Source organism: Periplaneta americana, chromosome 17 (assembly GCF_040183065.1).
Source record: "Periplaneta americana isolate PAMFEO1 chromosome 17, P.americana_PAMFEO1_priV1, whole genome shotgun sequence".
In the NCBI taxonomy this organism is placed as follows: Eukaryota; Metazoa; Arthropoda; class Insecta; order Blattodea; family Blattidae; genus Periplaneta; species Periplaneta americana.
In genome coordinates, this window is record NC_091133.1 from 119,082,022 (window position 1) to 119,106,776 (window position 24,755).

General features: G+C 35.3%; 1 protein-coding gene across 1 annotated transcript; it reads right to left on the reverse strand.

Moving 5' to 3' along the window:
• Window positions 1–1,899: 1,899 nt before the first annotated feature.
• Window positions 1,900–24,755, reverse strand: LOC138692594 (uncharacterized). The gene is made up of 6 exons (XM_069815595.1): window positions 24,735–24,755; window positions 19,583–19,696; window positions 12,971–13,107; window positions 9,826–9,911; window positions 4,319–4,423; window positions 1,900–2,342 (listed from the first exon to the last, which is right to left on the reverse strand). The coding sequence occupies exons 2-6, from the start codon at window positions 19,688–19,690 to the stop codon at window positions 2,224–2,226; spliced, it is 555 nt and encodes a 184-aa protein (XP_069671696.1). The 5' UTR covers window positions 19,691–19,696; window positions 24,735–24,755; the 3' UTR covers window positions 1,900–2,223.

Consider the following 24,755-nt stretch of genomic DNA (forward strand, 5'->3'; position numbering starts at 1 on the left):
GAATCAATTTATGTCATCTGTGAATACAAATATTTGATATTCTTGACTGTATTAAGAAAAGAAAAAAGGTATCCCATATTAGGCTACTTTCCCCCCACTTGCGTATATACGAATGTACTCCTTCACATTGCTGAGCGTAACGAATATGAAGTAAGCATTACCATGGCAACCAGTGTAATTTCCGTTCAACCAAATCCTTTCACTTTTTTCTATTAATGTAGGTTGAATATAGACGTTACATGTACTTACTTAATTACTTTCTTTTAAGGAACCCGGAGGTTCATTGCCGCCCTCACATAAGCCCGCCATTGGTCCCTATCCTGAGCAACATTAATCCATTCTCTATCATCATATCCCACCTCCCTCAAATCCATTTTAGTATTATCTTCCCATCTACGTCTCGGCCTCCCTAAAGTTCTTTTTCCCTCCGGCTTCCAAACTAACACTATATATGAATTTCTGGATTCGCCCATACGTGCCACATGCCCTGCTCATCTCAAACGTCTGGATTTAATGTTCCTAATTATGTGAGGTGAAGAATAAAATGCGTGCAGTTCTGTGTTACGTAACTTTCTCCATTCTCCTGTAACTTCATCCCTCTTAGCCCCAAATATTTTCCTAAGAACCTTATTCTCAAACACCCTTAACCTATATTCCTCTCTCAAAGTGAGAGTCCAAGTTTCACAACCATACAGAACAACCGGTAATATAACTGTTTTATAAATTCTAACTTTCAGATTTTTTGACAGCAGACTGGATGATAAAAGCTTCTCAACCGAATAATAACAGGCATTTCCCATATTTATTCTGTGTTTAATTTTCTCCCGAGTATCATTTATATTTGTTACTGTTGCTCCAAGATATTTGAACTTCTCCACCTCTTCAAAAGATAAATTTTCAATTTTTATATTTCCATTTCGTACAATATTCTGGTCACGAGACATAATCATATACTTTGTCTTTTCGGGATTTACTTCCAAACCTATCGCTTTACTTGCTTCGAGTAAAATTCCCGTATTTTCCCTAATCGTTTGTGGATTTTCTCCTAACATATTCTCGTCATCAGCACAGACAAGCAGCTGATGTAACCCGTTCAATTCCAAACCCTGTCTGTTATCCTGGACTTTCCTAATGGCATATTCTAGAGCAAAGTTAAAAAGTAAAGGTGATACGTTACATGTACAAATTTAAAATCAAAAGTACTGTAAATAGAAATGGATTTTTGAAGGCGGTCTACGAGACATTCAAAATTAGAAAAGGAAAACCCGGTGCCAGCACATACCCTACTCCTGTCGAATACCACCAAGAAGGTCGCCGGGCTTAACATCCCCCTTCGACGAACGAATCACTATCAACAGTGACACATGTCTTGTCTTAATATGCACTGCGGAGAAGTTTGGGATTTAATCGAGGCATATTGGTGCCCAATTTAATGATGAGAAGTTGTGCACCGCTATCTCTCCTAGTCTCAAGATAGAAATTTTACATGAAAATTTCTGATGTCGCTGGGAATCGAACTTGGGCCGGGTAGTCTGGAGGCAGACGCACTACCACAGAGCTAACTCGACGAACTAAAAAAAGAGTAAAGTTATAAAAGAGAAATTGGACGTTAAGAATTTCTCTCCTGAATTTTGTGACGTATAAGCATTTGAATTGGTATGGACAAGAGAGAAGAATGCAAAAGAAAAGGTTAGGCATATCCAGAAAGATGATGGAATGGTATCCACCTTGAAAAAAAATGGAAGCAGGCATTGATACTAAGGTTGCAAGAGGTCAGAATACAAATGAGAAAGTGAGAAATGAAATGGTCAGATAGGGTCGAGTGGAGATGAAAGCTAGGCACAGAAAGATGTGGCTGGATTGTAATTTCTAGAAATAAATAAATATTATAAACAAATATTTCAATAGTTACATAATGCTGTTTATTTTGTTTTATGTAAATAAAGCAGAAAACAAGTTAGGAAATATCCTTAGAATTAAAATTCAGCAGTAATGAAACATAAAATGAATATTGTAATATATCATGATGCACTGAAAGTCGTATGTGAACACCAATGACCCATTACCCGTTGTTCTCCACTCTTGTTTTTCTTCTGAAAATTTCCAGGTTACTTCTTCCTAATAGATGCGAAATGTAGAATGTGCAGAGTAAGGCAAGATAGACAGAAACGTTTGAGGACAATCGTCGAGAGTGAATTCCGCAGGCAGTGGTAGACCATTCATTTACTCGCAGTTCTCGTCGAAGTCCTCCAGTTTGAGACCCGTCTCCTTGATAGCGGCTTCAGAAGCTTTCAGACTGTCTTCTGATGGGGGATACTGCCTGTACGAGACCCATACCGCGGCTGTGAAAATAATGTAGAATTTAAAATACTTGTCGCTTCTATTAAACACAATGTGTGCAGCTTGTTCTTTTCTCTAGCCATGTTTTATTATTTTCTGGAGGACTGGCTGAAGATCTCGCACAGTGAAGAGTAATGTTGTAGTATTTATGGAATGATGGTGAAATGTTTTCAAATATTTCGTGAAGAATGAATAATATGTCGTATTTATGCTTTAAAATGTGACAGTAATTTCGTAAAAATTTTGTGAATTTTTTCATCAAGTAATGCCACACACTCATACACAATCTTAATTAGCACATAACCTTAAAAATGACATTGTATTTGCAACAGTCATTGCGAAATGAAGTTGTTAATAATAATAATAATAATAATAATAATAATAATAATAATAATAATAATATTTCTTGGTTATTCGATGACGCTCTATCAGCTATTAGGTCATTTAGCGTCGATGGGATTGGTGATTTCGAAATGGAATTCGGCATAGATTACCTGACATTTTGCCTTTCGGTTGGTGAAAACCTCGGAAAAAACCCAACCACATAATCAGCCCAAGCGGTAATTGAACCCGGGCGCAACTGCGGATCGGAAAGCAAGCGCCTTAGCCGACGAGCTATGCCGGTGGCCAATAATAATAATAATAATAATAATAATAATAATAATAATAATAATAATAATACTTACTTACTTACTGGCTTTTAAAGAACCCGGAGGTTCATTGCTGCCCTCACATAAGCCCGCCATCGGTCCCTATCCTGAGCAAGATTAATCCAGTCTCTATCATCATATCCCACCTCCCTCAAATCCATTTTAATATTATCCTCCCATCTACGTCTCGGCCTCCCCAAAGGTCTTTTTCCCTCTGGTCTCCCAACTAACACTCTATATGCATTTCTGGATTCGCCCATACGTGCTACCACGTCCTGCCCATCTCAAACGTATGGATTTAATGTTCCTAATTATGTCAGGTGAAGAATACAATGCGTGCAGTTCTGTGTTGTGTAACTTTCTCCATTCTCCTGTAACTTCATCCCTTTTAGCCCCAAATATTTTCCTAAGCACCTTATTCTCAAACACCCTTAACCTATGTTCCTCTCCCAAAGTGAGAGTCCAAGCTTCACAACCATAAAGAACAACCGGTAATATAACTGTTTTATAAATTCTAACTTTCAGATTTTTTGACAGCAGACTGGATGATAAAAGCTTCTCAACCGAACAGTAACACGCATTTCCCATATTTACTCTGTGTTTAATTTCCTTCCGAGTATCTTTTATATTTGTTACTGTTGCTCCCAGATATTTGAATTTTTCCACCTCTTCAAAAGATAAATCTCCAATTTTTATATTTCCATTTCGTACAATATTCTCGTCACGAGACGTAATCATATACTTTCTCTTTTCGGGATTTACTTCCAAACCTATTTCTTTACTTGTTTCAAGTAAAATTGCCGTGTTTTACCTAATCGTTTGTGGATTTTCTCCTAACATATTCATGTCATCCGCATAGACAAGCAGCTGATGTAACCCGTTCAATTCCAAACCCTCTCTGTTATCCTGGACTTTCCTAATGGCATATTCTAGAGCAAAGTTAAAAAGTAGAGGTGATAGTGCATCTCCTTGCTTTAGTCCGCAGTGAATTGGAAACGCATCTGACAGAAACTGACCTATACGAACTCTGCTGTACGTTTCACTGAGACCCATTTTAATTAATCGAACTAGTTTCTTGGGAATACCAAATTCAATAAGAATATCATATAAAACTTCTCTCTTAACCGAGTCATAATAATAATAATAATAATAATAATAATAATAATAATAATAATAATAATAATAATAATAATGATAATGATGATGATAATAATAATAATAATAATAATAATGATAATCATCATCATCATCATCATGACGATGATTTGCGCAAGAGTTACCTCCGATCACAATATTATTTATCTGTCTGTAAGTTATATGGTACTTACGTTTGTTATTATTCATTGGCGGGCATCCACCAATTACCAGATATCCTTTCCCTTCATCAAAACCTACGACAGAGTAATTGCCCGACAACCCGGCCAACTCGGTTGCTGTAAACAGACAGGTTAGCCATTCCAGATAAGAAACGAAGCATCATTAACAGTGAAGTTGTTCTATAGAGTGGATTATATGTAGTAACTGCACGAATGCTATTTCATCTTATTGATATTATGCTAATAAGATGAAACCACGTGTGAAATTTAATAAGATTATTCCAGGAATAAAATTAAATAGCTTTGAAAACCGAATTACTTACATAAATGATAATTATTATAAAACAGAGCAATAAGACAGTATTATGTTTCCTAGTAATTTTTTTTTCCTTGTAATGAAGTTCAAAAACAAACTGCTATCTATCACGGCATACTAAATACTATTGCCAACTACTCAGAGCGGAAATACGAAACAACAATACCTAACCTAAAAAATAAGATAAGCTGAAATGTTACATTAACAGAATTTGTATTTTGATACATTTACCAGCTCATCAATGTCTTGAAACGACGCTTGACCAAATCGTGAACTCGCTATGTTTGAATTTGCCGCTAACAGAGAGTGATGACGTAATCACTGCATATTAATGCGAATACATGTCCACGTCCAGTATTGTACGAGGCGTCTTATCAGATAAGACTGGCTGTACCATGACGTCATGTGGCTAACGAGAAAGACAGGCTATGGCGCGACGTCACATTCTTGGACATAACATGGCCAACATTGAACAAGTTTATATAAAAATGGGAACAGATGAATTACAGGGGACACCCATCACACATTACACGCAGAAAAGATGAACGGAAGTAATGTTTCGATTAGCGTTTGTAGCATTCGATATTCGATAAGCATTAAATGCTACCAAATTAAAAAATTAAATAAAATTTAAACAGTTTGTTACTACTGATGTGATTTTAGTCACTTTGTATTATATTTTTGGTCCAGGGAAAATATATTTGACTATTACTGCCGTTATTTCCATTTTGAAGTAGGCTACAAGTCAACAATATAAAACTGACTGTTAATCTAGAAGTTGGCAACATATTTTACGTCGATTATAACAACAATACATATCGATAGTAGCATTCATACCATTCAACCAATAAGGAGATTGGCCCCTACAATGCATCTGTGCCGATATTTTATGTCGATTATAACAACAATACATATCGATAGTAGCATTCATACCATTCAACCAATAAGGAGATACTTGTATGGCAAATTTTATTACTCGTAAAAATAATTTATCAGCATATCAATAACAGCCTCATAAAATTACTTACTAAAACACTCCCAAAAATAATATACACTTATGAAAAAAAAATTATTTGATTAACAATATTTTCACCGTTACAATTACACATATATAAAAACTAAATATAAACATTTACATAGAGATAAAAAATTTTACAGGAGAAAAAGTTCGTCCAAAGGGCTGGACTCTGGAAGAGTACCCAAAACGCTCATTGCATTTCCGCGTTGAATAGCAATACTTAAGCGTTGATGCAAATAAGTAGTGCAACGGCGATCACCAGTAATGGAGATCAAAATTTTGGCCGATTTGAGATACCAAAAGGAGATTGGCCCCTATAATGCATCTGTGCCTAAAAATGTATGTTTAACATGAGTTTAATATAGTAATTCCTTTGTTTTTTAGAACTTTGAACATGTATTTATATTAGGCGATTGTCAAGATGGCCATGACTAGACCATGATAATCACGTGACTCCAATACGTTTGAACAGGAAGCTCGGAGTTCAGAACCGGTTCTGAACCAATTAAAGTCATGTTGGAACGCACATTGAGCTACTGCGCATGAGCAGTCAGTTCAGAATCGATTCTGAAGCATTCTGGAACAAAGGTACTGTTTTACTATATTGTAGACCCACTTTCATTTGTCCGTGTTTAAATGCACTATATAGCAAATGCAACTTTGACGGCCTCCGAAATTCTACAAGTGCCCAGCTTATGGTTGCGAAAACAAAATATTCATTAGCAAAAAATGAAGTAGTTCTCATCATTTTCGTAAATTTTACAGCTTGCAGAGTTTCCTTGTGAATTTAATTAGTAAAACTACATTGAGCATTCAATACTGAACATTTTGATAGACACATTATATGCAGATATTTTTTTAAACACTGAAACGAGTTCTCATACTCTACGACCTAATATATTTCGGAAATGAAACAAGATGTGTAAAATCTACTTGCGCAGGCATGTGCCCATGTCAGAGGCTCACACAATGGGAGGGTATGCACAATACAAAAAATATATATATCACTTTCAACTCAAAGTTACCTTTTTTTTTAAATGGAACATGTATATTTTTTCTAGAGAACTGAAAACTAGAGGTACACTGACGTTCAAAGTTATCTGGCCTACGATTTTATGATCGTGTAAGCGAACTTTCCAACCACGGGATAAGTCAGAACCAAAGATATAAAAAATTGACAAATTTTGAAACAGTTCCGCTAGTTCTCAATAGGTGGCACCATTATTCGGAACCGTTAAAAAGTGTCAGGAAAAATGATTATGTAGATTAAGCATAAATTATTCTTCTATTAAACAATATCAGCTGTTTCCACCCAAACTCAGTGTTGTTTTACAATCAGTAGAGTGGAATGAAAATATGAATTTTATAACACGGGTATATTTATCTACGATTGGCAACAGTGACTATTACCTTCGCTATCTATTCATAGAAGTAATAACTAAAGAATCCACACTTACACCAACAAATTATCGAACACTATCAATTAGTAGGGTTAGATATCTTAGAACTAATTGTACACTTAGTGGTTTCTCTACTCTTCTAAATCTAATGCCATCTGAAATAAATAAACTTTTAAAGGATGGCAATGGAGACACTGTTTGTGACGTTATGCAAAGAGAGTATGCTGTACACACAGCAAGGGTTGCTTGCAATGTCTCTGTACCAAAAGCATGCATTAAACAAAAGAATATCAGTACAGCGCGCTTCCCTTCTCAGTGTATTAGTGCCTCCTGATCTGGTCTGCTGTACATCTGTCAGTATCAAACAGGAAATACTACCGTAGGTATGTACTGTAAGGCATTTATGTTTATGTTCTGAAATTCTTCTATCCACTGACTCCAGGTTGTCATTTGACATTTCTGGTCTTCTCTCCTGGCAATGGCTTATTTGTACCCACTTCTGAGGTTGGGCGCCTGGAAGTCGGAGTTACGATGCCCTGATGATATTATGATAGGATGATTATGAAGTGCCAGGAGAGGTCTTAAACCTAAACCTAACCTAATTTGCAGACCTTGGACGAACACAGGAACATTCCCCTTTAAGAAAAAATTGTGTTCTAACCGAGAATCGACCCCGGGACCTCATTAACTGTATTATGAATATTACTCTCCCTATTTATATTTGGAATCCTGTTTTGTTGTTACCACTTTGTTCTTTTATTTTGTCTAGTAGATATGTCGGTCTAACTTAACTGCTTAAAATTTTAAAGTCGAGAAAACAGCATAAAAAAAAAAAAACAAAAAAAAAATCCTCTCAACTCACGCACCGCATTTGTGGCCATAGATGATTATATGGTTCAATCATTTTAAAAAGTCTCAAATATAATTACGATTATAAAAACCAAAAAAAACGTGGATTTTCTTAATTTTTCAGCATTATTTCTTGTCTGAAATCAATTTCTCTCTCCTCCAGAATAATGTCTGTATCTGTGTTGTGTTGTGTTTCGTACTGACGTTTGACATTTTTTTACAAATAATATAGTATATATATATATATATATATATATATATATTACTTGTTAAACACTGCACTTCATCGCCATGTTCATTACATAAAAACTGAACCTTCTACTTATTAAAATCTGTATTGTAATCTCGCTTGCGATCTGCCCTGGTCTGCAACGTTGTATGTGCTGTACACCCTTGTGCCTCAGGCAGAAAAGCTCCGCGCTTATGGACAGAGCTTAAAAAGCTCGCGCTCAGAATTAATAGTAAGCATCGCATCCCTGTACACCTTCTCACAGAGGACGTGGGACTGGAAACCCGTCTATCAGTGTGGTTTCAGCATGATGGGTGTCCCGCACACTTCGCACATGTTTGCAGAGAAGTAGTGAATGCAAAGTTTTCAAATCGGTGGATAGGACGGGGTGGTCCTTTGAGATGGCCAGCTCGGTCCCCCGACTTGACGCCATTGGACATTTTTCTCTGGGGCGCAGTGAAAGATATAACGTATCAGGAAGTCCGTACGACACTAGAGAATATGCAACAGCGTATTATTGGGGCGTATATCTGTAAAAACATTACGATTTGTGCGACTCTCTCTTGTTCACCGTCTCCACAAGTGCATTGATGCAAACGGTGGTCACTTTGAACATCTGCTGAAGTAACATAGTTTCATCAGAAAATAACGTTACTATTTATTTGTGAGTGCGTTTTCCGTGCTGAATGTAATTTACAAACGAGAAGTTTCTTTGAGCTACAGGCCACTAGTATTTTGTTTAGGAAAGTAAAACCACTTCCGTCCCTAGTTTTCAGTTCGCTAGAAAAAAAAAGACATACATGTTCCATTTTAAAAAATGGTAACTTTGAGTTGAAAATGATATTGTTTTAATTTTTTGGATTGTGCATACCCATCAGCAGGAGATATGACGTTCGAAGCAGTTAAACAATTTAAATACTTGGGCGCCATAATCGATTACAACTGCGATATGAGCGCAACTGTTAAGGACGGAATACTGGCAGGCAACAGAGCATACTTTGCGAATGTTAAATTGCTTAGTAGTCTGCTAATTACGAGAACAACCGAATTAAACATATATCACACTTTAGTTCGACCGGTAATAACATATGGATCTGAGGCATGGACACTAACTAAAGTAGAAGAAGATCTCCTACGGTGTTTCGAGAGAAAAATTCTAAGAAGAATATACGGACCAGTATATGAAAACAACGAATGGCGGATACGTTATAATGAAGAAATCAATCAGCTGTTTGGGGGACAAGATATTGTCAAATTTATAAAATCCCAGAGGTTGAGATGGCTGGGACACATACAGAGAATGGACGAAAACAGAATTCCCAAGAGAATACTACAAGGGAAAGTCCACAACAGAAGTAGGGAAGGGAGACCTAAGAAGAGATGACTGGATGGGGTCATCAGGGACCTGGAAATAATGGGAGTGAGGGGTTGGAGAAAGAAGACTGAAGTTAGGACAGAATGGAGGACTGTTGTACGAGCGGTCAAAACCCACCCAGGGTTGTAGTGCCAGTTGATGATGATTGACGATGGATTGTGCATACCCTCCCATTGTGTGAGCCCCTGACGTGTGTACATGGCTGCCCAAGTAGATTTCTCACATTTTGTTTCATTTCGAAACTATTTGAGGTCGCAGAGTTAGGTGAGACACCCTGTATATTTATAACATGACTGCTCCTATAGCAAATGGAGAACGTTTTGTTGACTTACCAGCAGGGTTTTCGTTGAACGTTGCTTTCAGAATGCGATCTTCAACGATTTTCATTGAACCCATCAAGCTGATTGTCTTACCACTCCTGAAACCAAATAAATGAACATTATTTTTTCTGCGATAGTGCATTAAATTGCATTTTTTTCCCCTGTTATGAGTGCGTAAACTGAGCCTTTAAAACACTAGTAATCATTTTACGCACTGCCAAAGAAAATGCAATATTCTTTGTACAAACTTCATGCAGTAAGAAATGAATGCATTACCTCGATCTTCCTTGACGTAAATATTACACGTAACACAAAAATAACATTCATATTTACATTTTTGCCCGTATTATTCTGAAGTTACGTGTTGTACTCATTGCAGCAAGATGTAGCATCCGACTTTTCCTGACCGCTTTGTTGATTATGGCCGGTTTAGACGGCCATGAGAACGTGATCATAAATAAAATAGGATGTCATTCCGTGGATACTTATTTTTTTATGGTTTTGAGTTTAGACGGCCACGACAGCGTGATCTTATAACCTGTTCAACTTTGAATATTTATTTAATGTTAATTTGTGTTGTCCTAGAAAAAAACATTATGTTACACACATTCGTAAAGTTATCTTTTTGGCATTCGTGTGTTTGTGGAACTCAGCTTCCCCTGGTTTCACGAACTTTACATTCATGCCAAAAAGGGAACCTTCACGAACTTGTATCATAAATAACTAGGCCTATTATTAGTCAATCGAGAGATTTGGTAAACTTTCTAGCGAAATAACTCAGAATAGTGGAAAAGAAGAAAGCATAACGAAACTCGTTACGTATTTTATCCACGAGCGGAAGATTTCACACGCCAGATGTCAGTCGGTCGTGTTAATTTCCATGAGTGTATAAATACAGTAGGCTACTATATCTTGATTTTCTTGTACTATACAATATTTTATCCAACATTTACTTATAAAGTTAAAGAGACTTCTTAGTTTTTTAATTAGAATATAATAATCAGTAATTCATTCCTGGAATATATTTAGAGCACGGCCATCTGGATATGTATGTCATCATCGTAATACGTAATATAAGAGAATCGATGTAGGCTAATCGTTTATAGGCAATTATTTTCATTGTTGTTGTAGTTTGTATGATACGGTAATTGATTCATTAATAATATTTAGAAAAAGTGTTTAGTATGAAACAAGAAGAGAAGGTATTTATATCAGACAAAGTTTTGAAGAAAGGCAAGTGTATTTATATCAGATTTGTTACCAATTAAATCTGAATCTCCATGTAGTGTTTGTACTTTATTCATACAGTGGTTAAAGTGATAATTTATCCATCCTTAATGTTAAAGTGATAATTTATCCATCCTTAATGCTAAAGTGATAATTTATCCATCCTTAATGTTAAAGTGATAATTTATCCATCCTTAATGTTAAAGTGATACTTTATCCATCCTTAATGTTAAAGTGATACTTTATCCATCCTTAATGTTAAAGTGATACTTTATCCATCCTTAATGTTAAAGTGATACTTTATCCATCCTTAATGTTAAAGTGTTACTTTAGTAAGTTGATTTCAGTTATTAAAGTACAAATTTATAAGTAAGTCTTGGATAAAAATAAAAGAGGGGCAGGAAATGCCTTGCCCCTATGCTCAGAATCATAAATTGTTTTACTACTACTACTACTACTATTATTATTATTATTATTATTATTATTATTATTAACATTATTATTACTGTTATCATTGTCATTATTATTATATTATAATAATTATTATTGTTAATATTACTGTTATTGTTATTACTATTACTGTTATCATTATTATTATCATTAATATCATTATTATTATTAACATTATTATTATTATTAATACTACTGGGTGTTCAGTTCAAAGTGTGTCATGGCTCGCTGTATGCCGTCATGTGGCTAGCCGATGAGCCTAGAGAATTCAATCTTCCTACACTTCCGCAGAGGTGTACTGCTTATGTGCCAGAGAAGTTGCCTAGCAAGTATGGCGTTCATTCAGAATAGTACTTACCGATACGTACGGTAATGCCGGTGGTGGCAGGAATGTGAACTGTTTCGAAACATGTACTGAGGTGAGTTTTTTCTTACTGTCGCGACATGTCGGGATATGGGGAGAGGGTTAAGACGATTACTTACGTATTTGTTGACATTAACTTCGACGGTCAACATGGACACGGAGCATTTGATTTGTGTTGTGGAATGCTGCCGTACGCAACCGATGATAACAAATACCCTGCGTACGACTTGGCCGCGCAAAACACAGTTCGAAAGAGGTTATGGTAGCACACAGACCGTACAGACCGCCATCTGTTGCTACGACGTTCAAGTTATACCGTACACGTTCTCAAGTTCAGATTGAACGCCTTGATTAATAGGCAACTTCTCTGACACAAAAGCTGAAACTCGCTTCAAATCGCTGACTCATCAACAGTGACGTCATGACACACTTTGAAATGAACACCCAGTATTACTTGTATAATTATTATTATCAATATTATCATTATCATCATCATTATTATCATTATTTTTAACATTACCATTACTGTTATTGTTATTACTATTACTATTATTATCATTATTATTATTACTGTCATCATCATCATCATTATCATAATCGAGATATCATGTTAAAACTTGAATCAGAAAATCTTTATTGTTCCGCTGTTACAAAACATTGTATGTAATTGATTTAACATTTTTTAAACTAGTAGTTACGTTCATTTGTTCCATATGAAGAAAAGGAATGATTAAAACCTTTTGGAGAAAAATGAACTTAAATTTACTCCATTTAATGTTAATTAAGATGTTACATTTAAAAAAGAGGAGAAGGGGCCAAGTTTCGATGTCTCAGCTGAATGTTTTTTTTTTTTATGGGACAATTGAGAAGTAATGTGGAAGGAAACAAACATATGTAATAAAATATCAAATGGAAATGTTTTATGAAAGAAATCGAACGGATGTAATGGCAACATCATGTTTGACTTTCAAAGGCATGATTGATATTAATAAAAACTGGTTGATATATTTTTTTCTATTTTCAAACATTTCAGCGACTGAACTAATTCCAAAACAGATTTTTGAAACGAAGTAAAAGGAATATTTTCAATGTATTGAGTAGATTGTGGAAACTCACTTTGGTGATTTTATAGAAACTGTAGCTTGGAAATTTCCGTCTCCAGACGGAGTGAAATGCACCGCCCAGCACCGACCCTTTCCTTGGGAGAAACTTACGGGCATCACGTACTTTGCCTTCCAGGTACCGCTGAACATCTGTGAACATGACGGAGGTTGTTATACAGGCGTTTATGCCAATTTGAGCACTAACAGCTTTAGTGTTATCTGAAGTAGACAAAGTGATAGTGTAGATGGTATATCAGTTATTATTTCCAAACAGTAGGAATTTACTCAAGACGAGTCAATCTTATAGGCAATGAAACAAGAAGCAATATGCAAGGTAATTAAATGTATATAAGAGAAAGGTGTAAGTCAAAGGATATATATTTTTTTTTTGTACTCGAACATTATCTATATATATAATTTGAACTGGTAATGGAAATTACGGGAAAACGGCAGAACATATTTCAATAAACGACCCCTCATATTGAAGCTTGGAGCTCAAAGTTTTTCGGAAAAATAGTAGTTTTCAGTGAAATGTCAATTTTTAAACATAATTTTCCTATTTTCCAAAATCCATCTGTCGTCAGTTTTCAGAACTAGCTAATTGCATTCACGGTCCACTTGATGCTCGCTTCGCTTCTCCTTCGAAGGGAACATCAAGTCGGCCGTGTTGCATTTCAGAATAAGACAAAACACACACTACAGTAAACAATATTACATGAAGGCCATGATGTGCAAGAATGCTGATATATTTAGAGCTCAAATTAAATTGGTTATTAGAAACTTAACTTACTAAAAATAATTTACAGGTTCGATTCTGTGGTGTGTAATTTTCTGGGTACAGCTGTGTATTGGGTATTAAAAACTACAAAACTTGAGGTGGTTTGATGACATTATTACCATTAGAAATGAAATATTATTGTAGTTAATGCCATGATGTGACTATTTTTCATTAATTATACATATTAATGCTATATTGATGATATGAAAGTGAAACGTTTTGGGGTTATATAAGTAGATGTAGAGAATAACTTAAATTAGATTTTGATTTCTATATTTTACTGAGCGGTTGCTATATAGTATATATAGTTTATGTTACTGAAAACTATAAAACTTACGTAAGATAATAATATTATTAAAAAATATTTTTATAGTTATTAATCAAGTGGGGTTGGGTCTTTTTCATATATTTAATGGCGGTGTGGTGTAGATATTTATATGCGTGGTTCTCTTCAGTACTGGCTCGAGAGAGAGTATCTTTCATTATTATGGAAGAAAATAACTTTCAGAATGTCTGGTATTCTTCATTGAAAATAAATCTGAAAAATGTTTGTTTGAACGTCTAATGAACTAAGTCTGCAGCATTTGCTGCACAAGCCACTAGTAATAGTATATTACGTTACAGAGTGGGGAAGTGCCATTCACAAAATCGATAAAAAGTTTGAGACTATTTCAATTTCCGAGATTTTGTAATGCACTTCACAAACGTGTACCCGGAGTGAGACAAGTGGCCAAGAAGCTTGGAGCTCCCATATTTAGTTCTTACAGCCCCGAAACACTTGCAAGGACGCGTTTGCGTACCTTTTAAATTTTTTCCTCCCAATTCTCCTCATTCAATTCAATTCAATCAATCACAAACGTGTATTGTACAACATATTTTGCACGATCATATTTTTAAAATTGAAAATACAGTATATTTTTATTGAAAATTTAGAGCAATATTATTCCAAATTCTTCGCAAAACTGCACTGTAATGGTAACTAAGTAACAATAACTGCACTGTAATGAGTCTATTTCAATACAGTTTTATGTTATGAAGAAAGGTTTCCTAGCAACAAGTTTCTGTGTGGGAATTCTAACTTTCAAGGCCTGACACCAATAATGGTAAATACAGCAAAAACACGATCGTACAGAAAAAGTCTTTATTATTAGTGCAAATGGCGCATAATAATTAAATGCCACATTATTGTACCAGCAGTTTCTGTCAGATGCGTTTCCAATTCACTGTGGGCTAAAGCAAGGAGATGCACTATCACCTTTACTTTTTAACTTTGCTCTAGAGTATGCCATTAGGAAAGTCCAGGATAACACAGAGGGTTTGGAATTGAACGGGTTACATCAGCTGCTTGTCTATGCGGATGACGTGAATATGTTAGGAGAAAATCCACAAACGATTAGGGAAAACACAGGAATTTTACTGGAAGCAAGTAAAGAGATAGGTTTGGAAGTAAATCCCGAAAAGACAAAGTATATGATTATGTCTCGTGACCAAAATATTGTACGAAATGGAAATATAAAAATTGGAAATTTATCTTTTGAAGAGGTGGAGAAGTTCAAATATCTGGGAGCAACAGTAACAAATATAAATGATACTCGGGAGGAAATTAAACACAGGATAAATATGGGAAATGCTTATTATTCGGTTGAGAAACTTTTATCATCCAGTCTGCTGTCGAAAAATCTGAAAGTTAGAATTTATGAAACTTGGACTCTCACTTTGAGAGAGGAACAGAGATTAAGGGTGTTTGAGAATAAGGTGCTTAGGAAAATATTTGGGGCTAAGAGGGATGAAGTTACAGGAGAATGGAGAAAGTTACACAACACAGAACTGCAAGCATTGTATTCTTCACCTGACATAATTAGGAACATTAAATCCATACGTTTGAGATGGGCAGGGCATGTAGCACGTATGGGCGAATCCAGAAATGCATATGGAGTGGTAGTTGGGAGGCCGGAGGGAAAAAGACCTTTAGGGAGGCCGAGACGTGGATGGGAAGATAATATTAAAATGGATTTGAGGGAGGTGGGATATGATGATAGAGAATGGATTAATCTTGCTCAGGATAGGGACCAATGGCGGGCTTATGTGAGGTCGGCAATGAACCTCCGGGTTCCTTAAAAGCCAGTAAGTAAGTAAGTAAGTAGAAATAAGGCCATCAGGCCTTCTCTTCCCCTCTACGATGGGATTACAACTACAATATTAAGAATACAATTACAATTATAATTGCAATTAATATTAAATTTACAAATACAATAAAAATCAAAGTACTAAAAGATTAACTGATTAATAAAGACTAGACAGTTTATTGTAGAAGTTAAGAAGAAAGAAATTTTTTAATTAAGTAAAAATTAAATCTACTCTACGCAGTAACAAAATGCTTAATAAGTTTGTTTTTGAACACTGCTAAATTCCGACAGTCACTGATGTCACTGGGTAGGGTATTCCGCGAGAGCGAGTTTGTGTATGATGATGAATACGATGATGTCTTATGTGTTGGTATGGCTAGTATGCGGCTATTTTGCGTGCGTGTGAAGAGATTATGATATGATAACAGGTAACTGAAACGGGAGGCAAGGTAGGTAGGTGTAGAAGTGTGAAGGACTTGGAAAAAGAGAACAAGATAATGAAAATTTCTACGTTCGTTAAGCCGTAGCCAGTTTAGAGTTTGGAAGGATGGGGTAATGTGGTCAGCGCGACAGACATCGCAGACGAAGCGAACACAAGAATTATGATCACGTTGTAATCTTTGCGACTGGTTGACATTGAGGTCATTCGGTAGAAAATCACAATAATCAAAGTGGGACATTACTAGTGTTTCCACTAGTATTTTTTTAGTGATAGCGGGAGAAATTTTCGACTGCTCTTTAAGAAATTAAGTATGGAAAGCACTTTTTTGATAATATGAGTTACTTGGTTATTCCAGTTCAAATGCGTATTGAAGTAAACTCCAAGGTTTTTAACACAGGAAGCAAAAGGGATTATTGTGTCTGGATTTAACTGGAAGAGCAAATAGGAAAGATTGGAGAAAGCTAGATTTGCAGTGAAAGACCTGCCCTTGAGCAGAACACTGAATGAAATTACTCCCGATAGCGTTAGTCTCAGCAGAAACTCCATAATGGGGAGCTGTCTTACATGATCCACATCGAACACATGCCTTAACATAACTTAACTTAAATACAGATAAATCACAGGCTATCTTATTTTCGAATAAAAGATTAATCCCCGATATTAATAAGCTGAACCTTTCTCCTGTGACTCTGAATAAAGGAATCATTCCATTCAGTTCAACTGTAAAAACCTGGGAGTTCATTTTGAATCTAACCTTACCTGGGATACGCATATCAAACACACGTGCAAGAAAGTACAGGGACATCATTTTATTTTTACTAACATTTCTAATATTAACCTGGCTATACCTTTGGATCAATGATTAAGAACCGGAAACACCGTTTGCTACCCCCTTCCACGACTGGAGTTCGATGATACTAGCGTAATATACAAACAAATCACTTTGCTAGGTATAGGAGGGAAGAAAAGTAGTTCATCCATTTACGTAAACTAGGAAATATCGTAATTTTGAGTTTGATAATTTTCATTAGGTTTTTTTTTTCAAACAAAATACAATAAGTGTTTTTACACACGAACTGAGCTGTACATGTGGACGTATTCATTATGCAGTGTATATTATACTGTCTACAGCACATTAGCGTACAATATAGAGAATGAAGTTAAATTGAAAAATAATCATAATATGGATATTTAAACACATTTTTGAAAATGATGGCCGTTCATTTCGATACAGGCTTCAGTTCTAATGTGCATATTATCGCACTATAGACTATTGTACGTAATTCCAATTACCAGATTTGTACTTCGTATTAGTAACTCATGTTGAAATAATTCTGTACCTACTCTATAAAAGAGATCTTACGTACTGTAAATTCAAACTTCACTTCTGCCCAATCCGAAAACATAAATTACTGAGACATGCTATGTACTGTCCGTCCAAGTGGTTATGTCGTAGGGTCGTAGAAAAGGAGGCAATCACGTGACAGTTAATTACTTAACGAGGCCCTTTTATTTAAGTTATTTTAAACAATTGTATGAGTATATTATTACGTAGACGTCCAATTCCTAACAGAAATTAATGTTCTCAGAAAAGAGCTAAGACAGTCCAGCCACTAGCATTTACAGAGAGGCGAATAGAAGCAGGTGGGGGAAACCGGGATGCGACGTAGGCAAATGGAAAATGATGCAATATTAAAAGCTCTTTCGTCACTGGAAAACGCGAACATATTTTTGGAACGTACTGTTTACTATGACCGTAATGCTACTATGACTGTATGTGCGGTCTTGGATCTGTGTGGAGGACGGTTGAACTTCATTAGTAGAAGAGGTGGGAGTGAAGTACATTCAAAAACTAAGGTACAATAAAAATTGAAGTAAAAATAAAATGATGTCCCTGTATTTTCCACTCTTCACTCATTAAAAAGATTGTACCACTATCCAGCTAAATTAAAGCAAACGCTTGTACAGACCCTTATTATGCCTCATTTCGATTATTGTGACGCTTTATTCAGTGATCCCAGGGTGGATTTATCCCAGAAACTGCAACGTGTTCATAATGCGTGTGTTCGTTTCATTTGTAATGTCGGCTACTACGATCACATTTCGCCTTCTTTCGATAAATTATTGTGGCTCAGGTTAAATGAGAGGAGAAAGTTACATTCCCTTTCTCTCTTATACCGAATTTTGCACACCTCTGCTCCCTCTTACTTATCTGTCCGATTCCACAGTCATTCTCAGTATCATAACTTAAATACTCGGTCACAATATGATAACACGCTAGAAATACCACTCCACACATCATCTCTTTATTTTCATCTTTCACTGTTGCTACTTCTCGTCACTGGAATTCTCTGCAGCCTGAAGTCAAGGGCTGCCGAACTTTAATTTCCTTTAATTGTAAATTAGAAAAATATCTTATGATGAGTTGCCAGACCTAACGCGTTGCAAATATTTAATGGAATGTGTTCCACTGTATTTATTTTTATTTATTTATTTATTGTTTCTTATTTTCATTGTGTAGTCATGTAATTCGTGTTTATTTATCACTTAACGCCAATATGTATCCCACTGTGTTGTTTTTTTATTATTAATATATTTTTATGTACATTTTATTCAATTGTCGGTTTCTGATTTAATTATGTGAATCCTACTTAATTGTAATCTAATACTAATATGTATACTAATGTGTTTATTTTTATTTCTACTGTGTACATTTTTTATTGAATTATCGGCTTCTGTTTTTATGTGATTCGTATTTGATTCTAACAAGTATTCCACTATGTTTATTTTTATTTTGTGAGGTAAATTTTTATGTAACTACCTCTTTTGATCTCATTATGTACCTAAATTGTATCAGTAGGGGAGAGTCGGGTAGTATCGGACATCGGGTAATATCGGACAGTGAGTTTCTTTCATCTACCACACGATGGTAGTACCTGATTGACATGGTTACGTTTCTGTGATGTTGCATAGAGAAACGTAACCATGTCATTCAGGTACTACCATATGGTGGTAGATGAAAGAAACGCACTGTCCGATACTACCCGACTCTCCCCTATGTAATTACTTAATTCTGATCCAGTTTTATGTTCAACTATGTAAGCAAGTTTTAATCCTGGTTGAGTGTAAGAGAAGGCCTTACGGCCTTAATTCTGCCAGGTTAAATAAAGCCATTATTATTATTATTATTATTATTATTATTATTATTATTATTATTAATAGTATTTAATCCTAAGATCTACGATTCTACAAGTACCATAGTCTCGCTTCTGCACTCACTTTACTGTCCAGTTTATCGACGGTTTGCTTTCCCAGGTCACATTGTGGATTAGCCGTTGCCAAGGAGGCTACGAGGCAAACCAGCAGCGTTGACAGAAATCCATCCATTGCGTCCTGAAATTAAGACGTCACAGAGCCTAGTACAGTAATTAACTATGGTTTGAACTAGAATCGTGCACAACCTCTTACGAAAAATATAAATTTAGGGGTTGGGTGCAAGAAAGGCACTTCTCTCAACTGCAAGTTTTGAGAAAATTGACGTTGAAAATTCAAACCGTAATAATGTCATGGATAAATATATAATAGGATGCGAAACTTACTGAGTTTCTCGTAACACATACTAGAGGCGCTGTTGTAGAAATTGATCTTGCTGCCATCTGTTTGTGGGAGGGGCGTTATTACATCTAGCAGCGCAACAAGTAGCGAAAAGAGTAATTACTCCATGCATTTAGCAGCGCACCTGGTGACGAAAATGTTAAACTGTGCAGAAAGTATTCCCTCCCACCCTCAACGATATTCAAAACTAACTCAATTTAAAATAACATTTACAGTTTTATTCCTCACAGCATATTCTACTGAAAATTCTTACCGGAGCCAACAGGAAGATAAAAGAGACGATGTGTTTTCACTACCCGATTAAAATATAACTAGACAGAGACAAAAATAAAGCAAAAGGTTAGATAATTGGGATTGTATTCTTTGGGTATTTATTGTACAGCACAATGGAAAAGTCTGCAAGAACTACTTAGATAGTTCAATTTATTATATTACTATTACTTTACAATACATTCAACAACACTATTTTTACAACGTCCATAAACATCACTGTTTAACATACACTGCTTATACACACGTATCACTTTATGTTCACTTATTAGCAAGTTTCTGTCCGCCATCTCGGCTCTTCGACTCTCCCGTACAGCAATATCTCGAACGGATAAATAGAGAACTCTGGGTAATGTACCCAACACTTAGTTCTAATGTTCACCACCTACGACGTTGGGCGCTGATCACCTTATTTCATACCTCCAAATCCAGATGGTGCTGACCGCAGTTTCGCATCCTATTATATATTTATCCATGATAATGTTATCTATGCACGCCTTTACATTTTGGGTACTCCTGGCCTCTATGATCACAGTATTGAACCACAACTTGGTGATCATATGCATAACAGATTAGAGAACACAATAAAGGGTTTTACTCAAAAAGGGCACATCCTCTAAAATGCCCTACTTGCATCCAGCCCCTCAATTATTGTATTGCTATTGAATGCCTAGCACTGTAGTCAGTATACAAAGCTCTTCCGTCTCGTGGAGTGTCTCATGTTCGGTTTAACCAACATTCGAGTTGTTCTTTATTCTTTGTAGGTAGATGGCAAAGGCAGACCACATTGAGCCATGCAGGAGTTCCAAGAACCCTTGCAAGGACGCGATTATCATCGTGTAGGCCTACAATTTCATTGATGATTCTTCTCTCACTACATTCATTCAATCAACCAATCAATCATCGATCCATCCATCAGCTCATTCATTCATTCATTCATTCATTCATTAACAGTTAATCATTCATTCATTCATTAACAGTTAATCATTCATTCATTCATTAACAGTTAATCATTCATTCATTCATTAACAGTTAATCATTCATTCATTCATTCATTAACAGTTAATCATTCATTCATTCATTAACAGTTAATCATTCATTCATTCATTAACAGTTAATAATTCATTCATTCATTCATTCATTAACAGTTAATCATTCATTCATTCATTAACAGTTAATCATTCATTCATTCATTCATTAACAGTTAATCATTCATTCATTAACAGTTAATCATTCATTCATTCATTAACAGTTAATCATTCATTCATTAACAGTTAATCATTCATTCATTAACAGTTAATCATTCATTCATTCGTTAACAGTTAATCATTCATTCATTCATTCCGAAATATAAAGAATACTGTTCGAGTTTGGGATTCGTCCACAAGAGCGTCACGACACGAGGAGATTTTACTCACCCGGTTGAGGATTGGCCACTGTCATCTGACACATGGCTATCTCCTAAGTGGCGAGCCTCAGCCGGAGTGTGATATGTGCCGTGTTCCACTTACGGTGGAACCTTTTTTATTGCTTTGCAGAAAATATGACCGTGTCCGCCGGCAATGTGGAATTCGGCCGACACTACGTGACGCTCTTGGAAATGATTTTAATTGTACAAATGCAGTTCTGAGATTTTTATCGAATATAGGACTGGATAAGGTGATTTAGTTTTTTTATTGACCCGTTTTACTTATCCCTCGGACCCTTTACATCTCGAGGTTACATTTGTTTTATATTTGATTTTATATTGTTTAGATTTCGGACCTTACACATCCGAACATTTTATAAAATGTTATTGTTTTTGAAATGTGATACATAATTCATCTCTGGTGGTCTTGTTTTATTATTTTATTTGTTCGTTTTGAATACCACCTAGGGTCGTAGAATTGCTCACTTTTACGTTTCTGTACTTATTGTGTATACTGCATTTGTGTACCTCGTTTTACCGTGACAACGCTTTTCAGTTCTTTTAGCACTCTGATTGTTATATTATTTGTATTTGTTTTATTAAGAATTTTAGATAAGGGTGCAAATAGGCATAATAACTGACGCGCCCTTTTTAAATCCTACTACTACTACTACTACTACTACTACTACTACTACTACTACTACTACTACTTAAATAATTAATTAATTCATTGATTGATTGATTCATTCATTCATTCATTCATTCATTCATTCATTCATTCATTCATTCATTCATTCATTCATTCATTCAGGTAGCCTATTACAGTTGGTATTGTCAAGAGCAAAACATATCTTCTTAAAAATGATTTATTAATGAAATAATGAATCTGGTTTTATTAAAAACTATTAACAACTACTGTTTTAGAAGTATGCATTTTGAGTTTAAATTATAAATGTTACAATAGAATGTATATTTTCTCTTCTAATTAGTAAGTAATTGCAATTTGTTATATTCTTGCAGATTTTATATTCTACATGACACTTACTTCCTTTGTTGTTACCGGTGTCCATTTGTTCATCTATATAATACGGTATGAAGAATACGTAATCAATTATAGGCCTATATTAAGCAAATACATTTCTTAAATTACACATAGTATGTAAATTTCCTTCAATTGTTAAGGCCCATTCATAACGAAAATTAAACATAACCGTAACATAAACACAGAAGTTTGCGCCCAGGTTACCTAACAGGATCATTCACAATGATTCACATAAACACTGACATTAACATTGCGTTAGACATTAACATGAAAGTTTGCAAACTCCAAACTTTCATGGTTATGCTTACGTGATTTGCAAACAGTACACAATCGTGGAGCGCTGAAGTATACGACAGAATACGAGGAAATGACGTCGTTGTTATGTTTCCATGGTTACCAAGTATCTCTGCGGTTATGTTTATGTTCCCATCGTGAATGTTCTTGATTTTACCGTAACGTTTACATTCTTAAGTTAACGCTGACGCTGACGTTATGTTTAATTTTCATGTTACTCCGTTTGTGTACTTAGAAAATGTCAGTGTTCTGTCTAGCCTGCAAAACTTCAGGGGGCAATCAGTTGATTCGATCGTATGCTCACTGATCGGTCAAATGAAAACCGGTTGTAAGCCCTATTCTGCAGCTCTCTAATTTGAACCTGGGTAGATACTGGGGACCGAATTCATAGTCAACACTTATCGTAAGAAAACACTTAAGCAGTTGCTTATAATAATTTCCAATTCACAAGTCCCACTGAAGTGAACACTTATTCAAATAAGGTAGCTTGTCAGCTTACTCAAGTGTTTCCTCATATGCATTGTAATCAGCTGATTCGGTATACAGTGGATGATGATTATGATTTAATTTAATTTATCGAGTTCTGTAATTAAAATGAAAATGAGTTTCGGCAAGCAAAAGATATATCAGAGATATGGAAAACCCTTTAGAGATGTATAATGATCAACAATTTAAGAGGAGATACCGTTTCGACAAGAACACTGTTGTGAATATTCTGGTGTCTCTCATTTAAATTCACAATACAACCATGAGGCTTACCGATTTCGCCATGCTGGAAGTACTGGTTGCTTTGCGATTTTATGATACAGCGGCATTTCAGGTAGATTTAAGTGTCATTTTTTTTCGAAAAGTATTCACGTCCCAACAAAGTGTTATTTGCATTTTTGTTTGTATCCTACCCAAGGAATAAGCTGTTAAAATTTGCGTAATTATATCACTTCCACTTTGTTTAACATAAAAATAACTGAAAAATCAATTAAAATGATTTACTTACAGGAATATTTCCGGAGTTAGCATTAAACTCAACTGCATTTTTTTTCTATGTCAATTTCTTCTTTTGGCGAGAACAATTATCTTTTTTTTTTTTTTTTCCGACTATATCTCCAAATTTCATAACTAGTTATCTTAGCTCACTTCTTTCTTTTCCGTAAAATGCTTTCTGGACATCTTGTATAATTTTTAGCTCTATAATATTTACTTCTGTATTTGTGTATGACAATAATTCCGATTTAACAATTTGAAGGCGCTGGAAAACAATTGAATGTACGAAAGCGTTCACGTCTAGCCATGTTGCCATATTTCTTTCGATGTCAAGGGAATGCTCAGGGCATATGAATGAGTAGCGTCTCTGCAATAGCCTACGATCTGAAATAAGTGCTAAGGAAATGCTCATTACTTAAGTGTTTCCTCATTTTATAAGTGACGACTATGAATTCGACCCTAAGAGAAAGATTATTTGAGAACAGTATTATTTCCCCTAACTTTATTATTTATAATTTTGCTCTTTTATCATTTTAACAACACAGTTCTACTATTGCAAAAAATGATAACACAAACTTATCGCACTGATACTGTTTTCTGCTTCTCCATGACAACAAATGTAATCTAGTCCGTGTATGAATTGACAAGCTTATTTAATCAATTTTTACCCACAGAATATTAAAATATGCTCGTTTCACTATAGGGCGTATGGAATTTTAACAGTTCTATGGTAAATAAAACATATTAATAAACTAACATTTTTATATTCCAATATTTAAAAAAAATGGCTGCAAAATGTCTTATGGATATGCTGTACTCACGTATAACTGTTGCTGACCCTC

Coding starts and splice junctions, on each gene's coding strand:
- LOC138692594 (XM_069815595.1), bottom strand. CDS start 19,690: ATGGATGGATTTCTGTCAACGCTGCTGGTTTGCCTCGTAGCCTCCTTG. Junction 13,108..19,582: donor TCGATAAACTGGACAGTAAA/GTGAGTGCAGAA, acceptor TCATGTTCACAG/ATGTTCAGCGGTACCTGGAA. Junction 4,424..9,825: donor GTTCAACGAAAACCCTGCTG/GTAAGTCAACAA, acceptor GTCTGTTTACAG/CAACCGAGTTGGCCGGGTTG.